The 17,234-nt window shown below is 45.9% G+C and overlaps 1 protein-coding gene across 5 annotated transcripts in view; it reads left to right on the top strand.

Annotated features, from left to right (window-relative positions):
- Positions 1 to 16,374, top strand: part of LOC140422059 (uncharacterized) — a 222,637-nt gene extending 206,263 nt beyond the window's left edge. The window contains exons 1-3 of one of the 5 annotated variants that reach the window (XM_072507045.1): positions 7,021 to 7,346; positions 7,739 to 7,865; positions 10,869 to 16,374. In XM_072507045.1, the coding sequence (XP_072363146.1) occupies positions 11,222 to 12,316 (1,095 nt within the window). In that variant the 5' untranslated portion in view covers positions 7,021 to 7,346; positions 7,739 to 7,865; positions 10,869 to 11,221 and the 3' untranslated portion in view covers positions 12,317 to 16,374. Of the gene's footprint in view, positions 1 to 7,020; positions 7,875 to 10,868 lie in introns of those variants that run through there. The other 4 variants (XM_072507042.1, XM_072507047.1, XM_072507044.1 and 1 more) reach the window with 4 other exon arrangements.
- The last annotated feature ends 860 nt before the right edge of the window (positions 16,375 to 17,234 follow it).

The following is a 17,234-nucleotide window of genomic DNA, read 5'->3' as shown; positions in this document are numbered from 1 at the left end:
TGAATAACTGAACCCCTTTCCACACGTGGAGCAGGTGAATAGCCTCTCCGTGTCATGGACTGGCTGGTGCCTGTGTAGGTTGGATAACAGAGCAAATCCCTTCCCACACATGGAGCAGGTGAATGGCTTCTCCCTGACGTGGACTGACTGGTGAGTGTGCAGGTTGGATAACAGCGCAAATCCCTTCCCACATGTGGAGCAGGTGAAAGGCCTCTCTCCAGTGTGACTGCGCCGATGAGTTTCCAGTACAGATGGGAATCTGAATCCCTTCCCGCAGTCCCCACATTGCCACCGTTTCTCCATGGTCCAGTCACGCTTATGTTTAAAACCTTCTGAAGCAGAAAGAAGATAAACCTTTATCCTTATCCTTCTCGATTCAAAGGCCGATGATATTCAAGTCCCGGTGAATTGAGTGACTCAGTCAGATGGAGACGTGAGGTTTGGTTTGAGATTGCTGTCTGGAATTCTTCCTCTTCTAATATCCTGTAAAGGAATTTACAAATGTCATCACTGTCAGTACATGCTAGAAATTCAGAACAGACAATTCTAGTTTCTCTGGAATATTCTTTCCCCTCTCATTCCCCAAAAGGTGTAAATCTCCATCCCACACACTCTCCCTCCATTCTCACTCTGCTGTGTCTAATATTCACCCTCCCAATTCTCCTGAAGGTGCTGATTCAGGCTGATTGACAGATCCATGCTCACTACTTCCTGTCCAGGACACAGACATCTGAAAATATTTGAGCAGGCTGCCAGCCTAACGGAAATATGTAACTGGACTAAAATTGTGTTTAATGTTCAGGATTGTTTCAGATGGTTAAGATACAGGGGGCTGTGATTGATCACGATCTTGAACTTGCTGCCAGTGAGGGTCCTCAAGCAGAGCTGATCAATAATTTCTAACTGAAATTGGATGGATGCTGCAGGGTTACAGAATGGGACCCACTCCAGACTGACAGAATTGGTCGACATCAACTCGAGTTGTCCTTCTGTGCCACGACGACGTTATGACTGGAAATCTGTTGGGTGAAAATATTCACGAATAGACCTTTCTGGTGAGCAAGAGAAGCAATGTATTGTTACAGAGCTCTGGGAGAAGAGTCCCAGACCCCGTGGAAACATCTTCCCGTTCGAGCCAGGGCTTACGCTGGTTTAATATACAGTTTCAAAAAGCGGAATTAGTTTGTGTACTCATTTACATGTAGCCAATCGATTCCCCGATTAACACATTCAGATCACATTTCTCCAATCAGGTCCTTACACATTAGGTTTGTAATTGATAATGTGGAAAGATGTGTCATTTGAAACATGGAAGTCTGGCAATACCGGATTTAAGAAACATGAGAGGATGCAGGGAAAGATCCCACAAATGGTTAATAGCAGCTGCAAAGAGCAGGATTATAAAATGCAGATTCCTTCTTCCAAACAGACTTAGCAAACAGACAGGATTTTTGTAAGCACCTGGAAAAGCATGGATGAGGTGATAAATGTAAACCTTTCAAGTTATAACCAAGTGGATTTTTAGCATACAGCTAAAAGCAATGTTTCACACCTTCATTGAAATTAACTATCTTAGTAAGCAGCTGGAAAGGAAAGGATGAGATTCAGTTGAATTTGGTGACAATACTAGGTGTGAAATTTTGCTAATATCAGGTAAATTAAAGAAAATTGGAGACTATCAGTCTACGAGAAACATAATTTAAAGCTAAAATCAAAGTGAAAATTATGAGCTGGGGCCACAATTGGAAAATAAAACTATAGAAATGACAGGGACCAAGATTCACACCCCTCTTGCAATCAAAGCATTTTGAATATCACAAAGGAACTTTGAACATCACAAAGGAACTTTGAACATCACAAAAGACGATGTAATCAGATCTGAGGGCTGAGGCCATGCCCAAAATGAATACTTAGTCGTGTGTTAGAAAATTCAGATTAAAGGTACCTTTTACAATCCAAGTGAAATAAAAGTTACTTTACAATAAAGACATAAAAACTTAATAACTGCTTGAAAAATATATAAACCCAGAGACCAGAGCAGGAACTACAAGAACCAGAGGGAGAGAGAGAGAGAGAGAGAAGGGACAAGAGAAGCAAGCAGAGTCAGCTTACAGTCAGCTCGGTCATGGGGCAAAGCAAGGTAGCTGAGCTAAAACAGCTAATACATCCAAGGAAGACTAGAATTTAAAGAGGAGGCAGAGTCAGCTCAGAGACAGCCAGCTCTCACAGCTCGGTACATGGGAAAGATAGGACATAGCAACCGAGCTAACCAGCGAATACATCTAAAGAAGACCAGATTTTAAAAAGATTGTCAAGTTGGGCCTGAAGGTCCCTTCAACCAACCAGAAGGATCCAGAAGCAAGATCTTTTTACTTTTCTGTAAAGACAGTGATTGCATCTTTTAAAAGAAAAAATATATAATAATAAAATAACTTAAAAGTTTTAACCTGAAATAGTGTTTATTCCAAAGTCTACTTTAACTTACTTTACAATGCGGGACCCAGGATCGATACTACTAAGTGGTAAGTAAATGAAATCTTCAGTGAAGGTATGGGTTATACCGGGGGATAACTTGAAAATATAGTTTGACCTGAATAGCACCCACCGAATCCCTGTTCACTATTTAGAATGTCGGCCCTTTTTGGAAAAGGGGGACTTCTAAGAATAGTGGTGAGTTTTCAACAACAGGTTACATTGTTCCAATCAGCTCTTTACATTTGTGATTACATATTGGTCATGGTGTCTCAGGTAGTGATGCACAAAGAGGGCCTCTTCCTCTTTTGGTTGCTATTTTGAGTTTGGTCACTCGCTCCTGTGGTTGTGGAGCAATGGGTCAGTTACATACACAGGATGCACCTGGTCAGGGGACACTTGTTTTCATCAAAGTTTGTGTTCAGCAGAATTCAGTGTTCATACATTCGAAGGTGACAGGGTGTGTATTATACGGCCTTTGGGGCATGCGGCTTCAGAGATGTTCCGTATCTACACCTTACCTGTAGCTCATCAACTACCCTTCACATGAAGTCCTCCACACATTGTTCGATATTTCTGTCATCTTTGTTGTTGCCAGGTGCACATATCAAAGGGTTCAATGTTCCAGTCTCATCGTCTGTCACTGTGCTAGCAACAGGCATCATCTGAGCCACCATGACTTTACAGCAAGTATTAAAACATCCAATAATTAAACAACATATTACAAGGATTATGACTCGCCCATGTGTCAGGTATGATCACCAGGATCCTCCCAGTAACCAATCTAACCATCCATTCCCCGGTGATTCATGTAACTTTTTAACCTCCTGGTGGATATGATCCGCAAGGTTAGTGATGTTCTCCGAGCTGTCAGGAATATAGGTACAACATTCGGAGCCAATTCTGGTACAAGTTCCACCCTCACTAAGCAGGAGGTAATTTAGGGCCATTCGGTTTTGCAGTGTCACTGTCCTTATTGCTACCATTTCGGTGCTCATCTCGATCAGTGCCTCGGTAGTATCGTTTGCCACTTCTTCCAGAATGTTAGCGACCTTTCGTAGTTCTTTTATGGCAAAGGCCACTCCTATGGTGGTGATGGTGGGGTTGGGGGGGGGGGGGGGGGAGTAAAATTCCAAAGTATCGCTGTGTCTCGGTTATCTCTTTTCTGTAAGGCCTGGGTTCTCTCTCAGGGTCCGTATGTGGTGTACATAGGGAACAACATATCCTAAGTAGCAGGATCCTGTCGACTTACTGGGAGCCATGGGTAAGCTTTGTGTCCACAAATAAAGTGGACATTATAATGTACCGTTATATGCTGTGTATCGCATCGGATTAGTTCCCATTGTCACTACCCAGATCCACTCTCTTGCCCCTGGGTATGTGTTATTGGGCAACTCTTTCAGCTATGCATATCCCTTGGAGATGTCATATGTCCATCGGCATGTGCTGTGTCCCACGCTAATCACCCTGGGCCATCCCGTTGGGGTTCTTTGCAGACATAACACCTCATTAGTCCACCTCATATCAGTGATTGCGAACCATGGTGGAGCTTGGGTGAAATTATACCGGGGTTGGTAAAACCCGGTGAACACACCTGAGATGGTACCCTGCCTTCTTCCATTGTTCTAGCTGTATGGCGTATATATCTATCCCCGCGATATCGTCCATCGATTTCCCCCGCGTCTCGTTCTGCTTAATTATTCACGCTGCCACCTCCGTTATATTAAAGGGCACTGATCTCAGGGGTAATCCCCCTTTTGCATGGGTTGGCACATGGGCACACACCCAACAGCTAGAGACATCTATGCCTTTCGCATATAAACATGACATGTACAAGTAGGTATTTACATGCAAGTCCCGTTAATCCTGCGTTGGGAGTCTACTCCCGGTTACTACCATCACACATATTATCATTCTTACAGCAAACATCATGGGTCTTCTGCAGTTTTTCGGAATTTTGGTTGTGTGGAGTTACCTGATTTGAACATAAATACATATTTTTACTCTCGGTATACTTTTAATTGTGCCCAATGTTTCCATCGTCCTATACCCTTTATGTTCACACATACACAGGTATCCCCACTGATCAGGACTTGATGCGGTCCTGTCCATCGGGGGCAAACCCAGGCTTTACCATCACCTTTGTCTCTGCTGTAGGGACATCAGGGAATGCAGTCCAAAATAAGTCCAGATTTTTCTCCTTTGTCTCCTGCCCAGTCCACACTGGCTGCCGCATTTCCTTTAACTGAATACTGAGCTCTAATATGTATCTACGCGTCCTGTCCCTTATCGGACTATTTCTTCTCCCCGTTATTATCCCCTGCACAGTTGCATAGCTCATCCCGTCGTCACCTCATAGGATGATAATCCAGTTGTTCGGTTTGGGCTCGCTCTTAACTTCATTAGGACAATGAGCAGCACATCTACCCATTGCTGCCGATTCTCCCCTAGAGCCTTTGTCAGGGCAGTTTTTAGGGTCCTATTCATCTGCTCTACCATTCCTGAGCTTTGGGGATGGTCAGGGATGTGGAATTTTTGTTCAATCCCCATCGACTCACATGTTTTCTTCATTACTGTTCCAGTAAAGTGTGTTCCTTGGTCCGAATCTAGTTGCAAGGGTATCCCCCAGCGAGGAATCACATCCTTGTCTAATATTCATGCCACGGTTGTGGCTGTGCAGTCGCGGGTTTGGAATGCCTCCACCCATCTGGTAAATTGGTTAATTATTACTAGGCAGTATCGTTCTCCCTGGCTCGGGGGTTGTGATCCAGTAAAGTCAATTTGGAGATTCTCCCAGGGTCCCTTTGGTCTCGGCTGATGTGCCACCCAGATCTTTACGGGGCGCCCCGGGTTGTACTGCTCACATGGGATGCATCTCTGACAGTGCTTAGCTATATCTCTCCCCATTCCTGGCCACCACCATTCCTTTCCAGTAAGTGTATCATGGCCTCTCTTCCTGCCTGGTCCATACTATGGTGTAATTCAAGGAGGGTCTGCCTGAGGCAGGCAGGGGCAATTACCCTTCCATTCTTCCTCAAGATCCCTTTCTTATCTGGCTTCCCTCCTTTTTTTATCCCATTCCTCCTTTTCTTCCCTTGATATGTCTTTGTGTAATTATTCAACACTGACATCTTCTACCTGGGCACTTATGACGGGAATGTCGTGTTCCAGGGCAATTTGGGCCGCCTTGTCTGTTGCTTCATTACTTTTTTGTTGGGGTGTCTCTGTCTTCTGGTGGGCCTTAATGTTTATCACTGCTACCTGTCACGGTAACTTTGTGGCTTCCAATAAGGCTTCTATACATTGTTGTTGTTTTATCCTATCTCCTCCAGAAGTGACAACGCCTCTCCTTTCCCATGCCATCATATAGTTGTGCACGACCCTGAAGGCATACCTACTATCTGTGTATATGTTCACCGTCTTCCCCTTGGCCATGATCAGGGCCGGAGTGAAAACCATCAATTCAGCCACCTCTGCTGACAGTGCTTCTTCCAGCCTTCCCGAGAGGACTTTTCTTAATTTGTCATCTACTAATGCCCATCCGGTTCGTGGGGACCATTGACATATTTTCTCATTCCATCTGCATCCAGGTGAGTTCTGGGGTTTCTAGAGGGTCTTCTTCTACTATCATACCACTTACCTCCTCATCTATCTCAGAGTATACATAGAACTCTCCTGTGTATATGATTCCTTCTGCAGGGTTTTCCCCGGTGTCCTTTATGATGACCACTGATCTATCATTAGGAATTAAGTAAGTAGTCTTACAACATCAGGTTAAAGTCCAACAGATTTGTTTCAAATCACCAGCTTTCGGAACACAGCTCCTTCCTCAGGTGAAGGAGCTGAATTTTCCTCAGCTGAAGGTGAACTTTCACCCGAGGAAGGAGCTGAGCTCCGAAAGCTAGTTGGACTTTAACCAGGGGTTGTAAGACTTCTTACTGTGCCCACCCCAGTCCAACACCGGCATCTCCACATCATTAGGAATTAACACTGTTTCCCAGTGGGCCTGTTGTAGGTTTGAGACTGATCTGAGCTTACTGTTGTTCAACATTTCTACAATGGTATGCCTGGTGTGTAAAATGATATCTCCGTTCATTACTGTAGGTTCGCTGACCCTGACCGCCCATGCTGCGCAGTCCAGAACTGCCACGCAGCGAGACAAGCCCGTCTTGTTGAGTAATATGCCACTGGTCTTCGCCTGTCCACATGGACTTCGGTCACTACTGCGGCATGGAACTCACCTTCGTTCCTGCAATGTATGTAGGTCGGCTTTCTCAGGTCTGGTGGACCGAGGCCGGGGGCAGAAGTCAATGCTTGTTTTAACTTCCCGTGTGCTTCTTCCTGTTCCGGTCCTCATTCTATGGAGCAGACTGATTCCTATTGGCTGATTGCGGCAAGGCTCCCCGTGACGTCACAATGCGGAAGTGACATTTTGAGCCTCACAGTTATTCCTATTGGACAAGTGATCCACTGTGACGTCTAAAGGACGGAAGTGACATTTTGAGCTTCAGAGTGATTTCTATTCAGTGATTCGTACAGGATTGCATTGTGACGTCACAGGAATGGAGGGGCGTTCGCAGTCAGTTTGGGACAAACAAAATGCTGCAGATTGGAAATGAGCTCAGTGCGTCCGGCGGTGAAAGCCCCGCCCACCCCCACGTGGGGCCCGAATCCACCCCCTATTGGCTACAGGAACAATGGAAACCTGGGGAGGAACGGAAATACGCTGGGCCTGCAGCAGATCAGTGTCTTTGTGTCAATGGCTGCACGGAGGTTCCTCCACTGGTCTGCCCAGCAAAGCTGCTGCTCCTCTGTCTGAGTGAATATCGATCTTCATACAGACTGAAACTTCCTCCTGTCTCCAACATCTGGGAGTAAAACACTTTCTTTTCTCCCCCTTTCCATTTCTTTTCAAATTCTGACCTTCAATTGCTTTTAAAAAAAAAAAAAATTAAAGTATCCAATTATTTCTTTATTCCAATTAAGGGGCAATTTGGCATGGCCAATTCACCTACCCTGCATATCTTTGGGCTGTGGGGGTGAGACCCACGCAGACATGGGGAGAATGTGCAAACCCCACATGTACAGTGACCTGAGGCCAGGATCAAACCTGGGACCTCAGCGCTGTGAGGCAGCAATGCGATCCATTGTCACCGTGTCACCCCTGACCTTCAATTGTTGACTTATTTAAATCCCCAGGCCTCCGTGGGAAGCAAGGGAGGAGATTGAAGAGGATCTGACAATTTCAAATCTTCTCTGGTCACAGGAGCGGAGCTAGAGGACAGGAGGACAGATAATGTAGTACCATTATTCAAGAGAAGTAAGAAAATACCAGGAAATTACAGACCAGTGAGTCTAACTTCAGTGTGTGGAGATGCCGGCGTTGGACTGGGGTGAGCACAGTAAGAAGTCTTACAATACCAGGTTAAAGTCCAACAGGTTTGTTTCAAATCACTAGCTTTCGGAGCACTGCTCCTTCCTCAGGTGAACGAAGAGGTGGGTTCCAGAAACATATATATAGACAAAGTCTAAGCTGCAATACAATGCTTTGAATACAAGTTTTTGCAGGTAATTAAGTCTGCAGGTCCAGACGGAACAACTGGGGAGAGGGAGAATCACAGGTTAAAGAGGTGTGAATTGTCTCAGGCCAGGAGAGTTGGTAGGATTTTGTTTCGATTTGGATTTTGGTCTGACATCAGTGGTCGTTAACTATTGGAAAAAAACTCTGGGGCAGAATTGATCAAGGATAGTCAACATGGTTTTGTCAGGGGGAGATCGGGTCTTTCAAATTTGATCTGAATTTTTTGAGGAGGTGACTAGGTGATGAAGGCTGTACAGTTAATGCAGTTTAAGTGGACTTCTGTGAGCCTTTTGATAAAGCCTGACACAGAAGACTAGTCAGGAAGATAAAAGCCCTGGGGATACAGGGCAATTTGTCAAATTGAATCTAAAATTGGCTTTCTGGCAGGAGGCAGAGGGTGATGGTCGAAGATTGTCTTTGTCACTGGAAGTCTGTGTCCAGTGATATTCCGATGGGATCAGTACTGGGTTCCTTGTTGTTTGTAGTGTACATTAATGATCGGGTGTGAATGTAGGAAGTAAGTACGTTTGCAGATGACACAGAAATTGGTGGTGTGGGAAATAGTGAGGAGGAAAGCCTTAGATTACAGGATGATGTGGACGGACTGGTTAGATGGACAGAACAGTGGCAAATGGAATTTAACTCTGAAAAGTGTGAGGTCATGAATTTTGGGAGGATTAACAAGGCAAGAGAATATACAATGAATGGTCAGACCCTAGGAAGTACAGAGGACCAGAGGGACCTTGGTGTGCATGTCCATAGGTCCCTGAAGACAGCAGGACAGGTAGATAAGGTGGTCACGAGGGTATATAAGAGTATAGGTCAGAGGAGCAGAATTAGGCCATTCAATCCATCGGGTTATGGGATTCATGCTTCTATTGGCTGAGGTACAGAATATAAGAGCAGGGAGCATTTGATCGGCCAAAGCATACAAGGCTGTGGACCAAGTGGTGGGAAATGGGATGAGAATAGATAGGTACTAGATAGCTGATGCTGAAATGATGGGCTGGAGGGCTTCTTGTTCTGCTGTAAAACTCTGATTCTATGAGGACAGAGAGCTGTCTGGTGTTGTTTTATTGCACAGATTAGATATATTATTGATTGTTCTGGAATAAAGTACATTGATTATTCTGGTTTTGTAATATAGTCCTGTAGCTACGTTATATATTTCCAGTCAGATTTATAACAGAAGACGAGGAGTCCATTGGACGTTTCAAGTCGATGCCCACTCTGTTGAGCAATTCTGTCAGTGTCGAGTGGGTCCCATTCTGTGACCCTGCATTGCCCATCCAATTTCCTTTAGAAATTATTCATCATCTTTGCTTTAAAAATAAAGTTTTTCAGTTTTACAAATTCTTATAGAACATACAAATTTTTATAAAACCCCAAAACATCCACCAAGAAAAAAAGAAACAAAACACAATCCGACACAAGACAACTCCACCCCCCTACCACCCAATCTCCCCCCCCCCCCCCCAGCCCCCCCCCCCCCCCCCCCCCCCCCCCTCCCGCCACAGCAACTGAGAGTGACCAGTTCCTTGAAGTAAGTAATAGAAGGCCACTACCTTGAGTAAAACTCTGGACTGATCCCCTCACGGTGTATTTAACCTTTTCAGTATAAAAATTCCATTAGATCCCCACACCATGCTGGGGCACTTGATGGGGTTGGAGACCTCCACTGAGCAGGACTCACCTCTGGGTGATCAACGAGGGGAAGGCAAGAACATCTGCCTCTGCTCCCCCGTCTGCAGCCCCAGCAAGTCCGACACTCCAAATATGACAACCACAGGGCAGGGCTCCAGTTCGATATTGATAATCGCCGACATGGTACTAAAGAAGGAGACCTGAAAGCTCACTAGTTTGGGACAGGACCAGGACATGTGTGTGTGGTTGGCCGGCCGGACCTCTGGAACACCGCTCACACCTATTGTCCACATCCAGGAAAAAACTGCTCATCCTCTCCTTGGTTAGGTGTCCCCTAAACACTACCTTGAGCTGGACCAAGCCCAGTCTCGCACACGAGGACGTGGAGTTCACCCTGTCAAGTACTTCACTCCACACCCCATCATCTCCTACAGGCCCCACATCCTCCTCCCACTTCACTTTCACTCCATCCACTGAGCTTACTTCTTCTGAAAGGATCCGCCCATAGATTCCAGATGTGTTACCCTCCTCCGATCCCGCAAGTAAAAGGATCCTTTCCATTAGAGATGCTGGCAGAGCTTGCCCTTGTTTCTCAAAGTACTTCCCAACCTGTTTCTCAAACTCCGAGGCCAGTGCCCCCACCAGCATATCCACCGTGATAGGAACGGCTGCACCCACTGGAGTCAACTCCACCAACCTCCCTCCTGGTGAGCCACACGCACTCACCAAATCCGTCGAAGGGTTTCCTCTCGTAACTTCCTTCCCATCAGACTTTTTTAAATTTTCAGCATGATTTTGTCGACGGGTTCACTGAACCTTCAGCTTGACCCAAGTTTGTTCACATAAATTCCCCGGGAATTGGGCAAAAAGGACGAAAAAAACCAACCATCCTGATGGTGCGACGTAGTGTGTGACCTTCTCCAACATACAGCCACCGGAGATCTGATAGGAAGCAGTGAGCGTGAATCTGTCAATCAGCCTGAATCAGCACCTTCAGGAGAATTGGGAGGGTGAATATTAGATACAGCAGAGTAAGAATGGAGAGAGAGTGTGGGATGGAGAGTTACAGCTTGTGGGGGATGAGAGAGGAAAGAATGTTCCAGAGAAACTAGAATTGTCTGTTTTGAATTTCTATCCTACACTGACAGTGATGTCTTTTGTTAACTCCTAGTCCAGGATATTCGACAGTGAGGATTTACAGAAAGAAATCTCAAACCAAACATCACATCAAGATCTGACCGAGTCACTCGGTTCATTAGGTCCTGAATATCATCGGCCTTTGAATCTGGAAAGAGAAATGTTTCCCTGATTTGTCAGCTTCCAAAGATTTAACCATCAGTGTGACTGGAAAAGCACTGAGACACACACACCCGAGTGAGAGTGTTCCAGAGCACTGACTGGAAAGAGCTTTAACCAGTTACACAGCCTGAAAAAACATCTCACCATCCACAGCGGGGAGAGACCGTACACGTGTTCTGTTTAAACTGATTGTCCGACCTGGAGAGACACGAGGAGACCCAAAACATGGAGAAACCGTGGAAATGTGGGGACTGTGGGAAGGGATTCAGGGCCCCATCAAAGCTCGAAGCTCATCGACGCATTCACAGTGGGGAGAGGCCGTTCACCTGCTCTCAGTGTGGAAAGGGATTCATTCAGTTATCCAACCTGCAGAGACATCAGCGGTGTAACACTGGGGAGAAACCGTTTACCTGTTCTCAGTTTGGGAAGAGATTCACTCAGTTATCCAGCCTGAACTCACACCATCGAGTTCACACTGGGGTGACGCCATTCACCTGCTCTGAGTGTGGGAAAAGATTCACTCGGTTATCCAGCCTGAAGTCACACCAGCGAGTTCACACAGGGGAGACACCGTTCACCTGCTCTCAGTGTGGGAAGAGATTCACTCACTTATCCAGCATGCGGAGACATCAGCGAGTTCACACTGGGGAGAGGCCATTCACCTGCTCTCAGTGTGGGAAGGGATTCACTCACTTATTCAATCTGCAGACACACCACCGACTTCACACCGGGGAGAGGCCATTCACCTGCTCTGACTGTGGAAAGGAATTCTCTCGACTATCCCACCTGCAAACACACCAGCGAATTCACACTGGGGAAAAGCCATTTAGTTGCTCTCAATGTGGGAAACGATTCAATGATTCATCCGCCCTGCGGAAACATCAGCGAGTTCACACTGGGGAGAGGCTGTTCACCTGCTCTGTGTGTGGGCGGGGATTCACTCAGTTATCCACCCTGCAGACACACCAGCAAATACACACTGGGGAGAGGCCATTCACCTGCTCTGACTGTGGGCAGACATTCTCTCGGTTATCCAGCCTGCAGAGACACCAGCGAGTTCACACTGGGGAGAAGCAATTCACCTGCTCTCAGTGTGGGAAGGAATTCACTCGGTTATCCAGCCTGCAGACACACCAGAGAGTTCACACTGGGGAGAAGCTATTTACCTGCTCTGACTGTGGGAAGGGATTTACTCAGTTATCCACACTGCGAGTACACGAGCGAGTTCACACTGGAGAGAGGCCCTTCACCTGCTCAGTGTGTGGGAAAGGATCCAGTCAGTCATCAGACCTGCTGAGACACCAGCGAGTTCACAAGTGATGACAGGGGTTGGATTCTGCTGTTATTGCTGCTGTTAATCACACCCAGGACTGAACCGTGTTGATTCTGACACTTGGTGCAGTGGGAGGGTGGGAGGGTTTCTTTCTGCTGGATTGGCCATGACTTTGCTTCCAGTGGGCTGATGATCATTGAGCCTGGGAGAGCACATTTCCACTGAAATAATCCACAAAAGCTGATGGAAGGACATTTATTTTATCATGCAAAGTAAATAATGTTTTTCCTACCCCTACAGGCAGATCTAATATAAATACATTTGTCTCTTTGGGAAGGATGCATCATCAATGTGTGCACACTCTCCCCGTGTCTGCGTGGGTTTCCTCCGGGTGCTCCGGTTTCCTCCCACAAGTCCCGAAAGATGTGCAGGTTAGGTGAATTGGACATTCTGAATTCTCCCTCCGTGACCTGAACAGGTGCCGGAATGTGGCGACTAGGGGCTTTTCACCGTAACTTCATTGCAGTGTTAATGTAAGCCTACTTGTGACACTAATAGAGATTATTATTAAAGAAGGAAGTAAAGGATTAAACTGAAAGTGCTGCACAAATCTGAAAAGGTTTGTGTTCGGTCAAAGGTGGGACCGATTTTAAGAAGCAGCAAAAAATGAACAAAAATATAATAAAGAGGTAGGAAGGAAATAGAGTCTGAGGGTAAACTAGCTCGAATATAAAAATAGATCGAATCAGATGTGGCATGATTTTACAGTTGGGAATTCAGAACTTCAGCTTGGAACTGCCAACAAACAGTCTCGTCCATAGTACTTGAGGAAAAGGACAGTCACATTGCTGGGTGTTTATTGTAGACCCCCAGATAGTCAGCGGGAAATTGAGGAGCAAATATGTGCGCAATTCATGGCGGTGTGTAATAATAATAATAGGGTAATTATCTAAGGTGATTTCAACTTTCCCAACATTAATTGGAATAGTCATCAATAGTCATCATGTTAAAGAGTTTAGATAATAATCTTTATTAATGTCACAAGTAGGCTTACATTAACACTGCAATGACGTTACTGTGAAAATCCCCGAGTCGCCACCTTCTGGCGCCTGTTCAGGTACATGGAGAGAGAATTCAGAATGTCCAATTCACCTAACAAGCAGATGGAGTAGAGTTCTGAAAATGTATGCAGGCGAACCTTTTAGCTCAATATGTAGAGGGTCCAACAAGGGATGGTGCAGAGCTGGACCTAATTCTGGGGAATGAAGCCAGCAGGTGGTTGATGTGTTGGTGGGGGAGCATTTTAGTGATAGCGACCACAACATGGTACAAAATAAAATGGACAAGTTGCAAAAAAAGGTTGTGTATTGGGAGAGAGCGGATTTTAGTAAAATAAGACCATGGAAGGGCAAGAGTTACTTGTGGGAAAATCTACAGAAGAGCACTGGGGTCATTCAAAAAGGAAATGGGGAGGGTATAGGCCCAACATGTTCCCTCGAGGGTAATAGGAAGGAATAACAAGCACAGAGAACCATGGATGGCCAGAGACATTCAGGATAAGATGAGAAGGAAAAGAGAGTCTTTTAGCAAGTACAAGGGGAGCAATCAACAAAGGTATTAGTGGAGTATAGAAAGTGCAGGATGGAGTTTAAGAAAGCAATTAGGAGAGCAAAGAAGGGATATGAGAAAGTTCTGGCTGGTAAAAGTAGGGAAAATCCCAAGATGTTCTCCAAGTATATCAATAACCGGGGAAAGAGTCGGGCCCATTCGGGACCAGGGGGAATCTGTGGGTGGAGCCAGAGGACATTGGCAGGATGTTGAACGAATTCTTCACATCTGTCTTCACCCAAGAGAATGAGGAGGTAGATGTGGAACTCGGGGAGAGAGACTGTGAGGTTCTTGAGCAAATAGGGAATGACAAGGTATTGGAGGTGTTGGCAGGCTTAAAAGTGGACAAATCTCCATATGCAGATGATGCTGTGGGAGGGAAGGGAGGAGATTGCAGGGACTCTGCCCCAAATTTTTAACTGCTCTCTGGCCACAGAGGACTGGAGAATAGCTAATATGGTCCCACTATTTAAGAAAGGTTGTAGAGATAAGCCAGGGAACTACAGAGCAGCGAGTCTCACGTCAGTGGCAGAGAAACTGTTGGCAAAAATTCTGAATGAGAGAATCTATTTCCACTTGGAGAGGCAACGATTGATCAGGATTAGTCAGTATGACTTTGTCAGAGGGAGGTCAAGCCTAACAATTTTGATTGAATTTTTTGAGCATGTGACCAAGTGTGTAGATGAGGGTAGTGCAGTTGATGCTGTTTAAGGGGCTGTTTAGCACAGGGCTAAATCGCTGGATTTGAAAGCAGACCAAGGCAGGCCAGCAGCATGGTTCAATTCCCGTAACAGCCTCCCCGAACAGGCACCGAAATGTGGCGACTAGGGGCTTTTCACAGTAACTTCATTGAAGCCGACTTGTGACAATAAGTGATTTTCATTTCATTTTATATGGATTTCTACAAAGCCTTTGATAAGGTCCCACATGGGAAACATATTACGAAGACAAATGCACATGGGATACAGGGTAACTTGATACGGTGGATTCAAAATTGACTTGGCTGTAGGAGACCAAGGGTGATGACAGACGGCTGCTTTAGTGACTGGAAGGCAGTGTCCAGTGGTGTACCACAGGGATCTGTGCCGGGTCCCCTATTGTTCATCATTTATATAAACAACATAGATGACGATGTGGGGGGTATGATCAGTAGGTTTGCAGATGACACAAAGATTGGCCGGTTGGTTAACAGTGAGGTTGAGTGTCTTGGGTTGCAGGAAGATCCAGACGGGATGGTCAAGTGGGCAGAAAAAAGGAGATGGAATTGAACCCTGAAGTGTGAGGTGATACACTTTGGAAGTTGAAATTTGACTGGGAAGTATTCACTGAATGGCCTGACAGTGGGAAGTTCCGAGGAACAAGGGAACATTGGCGTGCTGTCCATAGATTTCTGAAGGCAGAAGGGCAGGTTAATAGGGTGGTGAAAAGAGGCATATGGGACACTCGCTTTTATTAATTGGGGCATAGATTACAAAAGCAGGGAGGTCATGTTGGAGTCGTGTAGAAGTTTGGTGAGACCACAGCTGGAGTACTGTGTACAATTCTGGTCACCACATTATAGGAAGAATGTGGTTGTACCGGAAAGTGGAGCTGAGTCCACAAAAGATCAGCCATGATCTCATTGAATGGTGGATCAGGCTCGAGGGGCCAGATGGCCTACTCCTAGTTCTTATGTACTGGAGGGGTGCAGAGGAGATTCACCAGGATGTTGCCTGGGATGGAACATTTTAAGTTGTGAACAGAGGTTGGATAGGCTTGGGTTGTTTTCGTTGGAGCAGAAAAGACTGAAGGGCAGCATGATTGCACAGTGGTTAGCACCGTTGCCACACAGCGCCAGAGACCTGGGTTCGACTGTTTGTGTGGAGTTTGCATGTTCTCCCTGTGTCTGCATGGGTTTCCCTCGTGTGCTCCAGTTTCCTCCCACAGTCCGAAGATGTGCAGGTTAGATGGATTGGCCATGCTAAATTGCCTCGAGGTGGGGAATTGGGCCGAGATAAGGTGCTCTTTCAGAGGGCCGGTGCAGACACGATGGACTGAATGGCCTCCTTCTGCACTGTAGGGATTCTATGACCTGATCAAGGTGTACAAAATTATGAGTGGCATGGACAGGGTGGATTCAGGGTGGACAGCAGCTGTTCCCTTTAGTTCAAAGGTCAGCTACGAGGGGACAGAAGTTCAAGGTGAGGGGCAAGAGGCTTAGGGGGATTTGAGGAAAAACATTTTTACCCAGAGGGTGCTGACAGTTTGGAATTCACTGCCAGGGAGGGTAGGAGAGGCGGGTTGCCTCACAGCCTTTAAAAAGTATCTGGATGAATACTTGGCATGTTCTAACATTCAAGGACCAGGTGCTGGCAAATGGGATTGGGGAGGCAGGTCAGGTGTCTTTCATGCTTCGGTGCAGACTCTGATGGGCTGAAGAGCCTCTTCTGCACTGTATTATTCTGTAAAGATCTGGATGAAGGTTTTGAACTTCAATCGCTTTAATTGATGGGGGGGGGGGGGGGGGGGGGGGACTGGAAAGGACTCTCGCTGGAAATCACATGAGAGAGGAAAAAAAGACCAGTCGTCAACCTGCTGGTTGTGAAGGCAGTCTCATTGGGGAACAAGCTGAGGAAGGAAGGCTATGTTTGCTGGCTCTCTCTGTCTTTCTGCCTTGTCTAAAATTGTGTGTGGCTCTCACCCTGCAGTCAGAGAACTCTCAGTGTGACTGGTCTGCATTTAAACCTGCAAAGCTGGGACCAGTTGGTGGTAAATCCCAGATTTATCCACCTGGACCAGCTTTACACGGGAAACACCAGGTCAACAGCCTGAAGACCCTGCAAACTTTATCCTTTGTTTTGTAACACCCTCCGAAGCGAGACTTTATCTGTTTGTTGTTTGTTTGTCTATGTGTGTACTAGAGGAATTCTTCAGGAAGACATTGATAGTTTTACTTCTTAATTACAACCGTGCATTTATCAATGCTTGTAACTTGTTAAAAGTACTTTAATAATAAACAGTAGTCTATTGAAAGAAGCCTTGGTAAAGACCTTTTTGGGGAGATTGGAAGAGAAGTTGAACCGTTGGCCATTTTGGTGAGTAAATTGAAGCTTTAGGTGAATGGTACAACCTGGTTGTGGGGCGAGATACTACTCACACTCCTCCCATCCTGATCGGAACAATTTGAAGAGGAAAAGAGTAACTAAAGCTGGCATTTGTCCTCTCGAGAGTGAGTCTGGGGAATTGATAGTGGAAAACAACAAAATGGAGGTGGCTTTAAACAGGTATTTTGTGTCTATCTTCATGGTAGAAGCCTTAAAAAAATTCAGAAAGGTAATTGAAAACCAAGAGGCGATAGAGAAGGATGAACATCGAACA

This window comes from Scyliorhinus torazame, chromosome 5, assembly GCF_047496885.1.
Source record: "Scyliorhinus torazame isolate Kashiwa2021f chromosome 5, sScyTor2.1, whole genome shotgun sequence".
Classification (NCBI taxonomy): Eukaryota; Metazoa; Chordata; class Chondrichthyes; order Carcharhiniformes; family Scyliorhinidae; genus Scyliorhinus; species Scyliorhinus torazame.
This window is presented reverse-complemented; position numbering and strand designations above follow the sequence as displayed.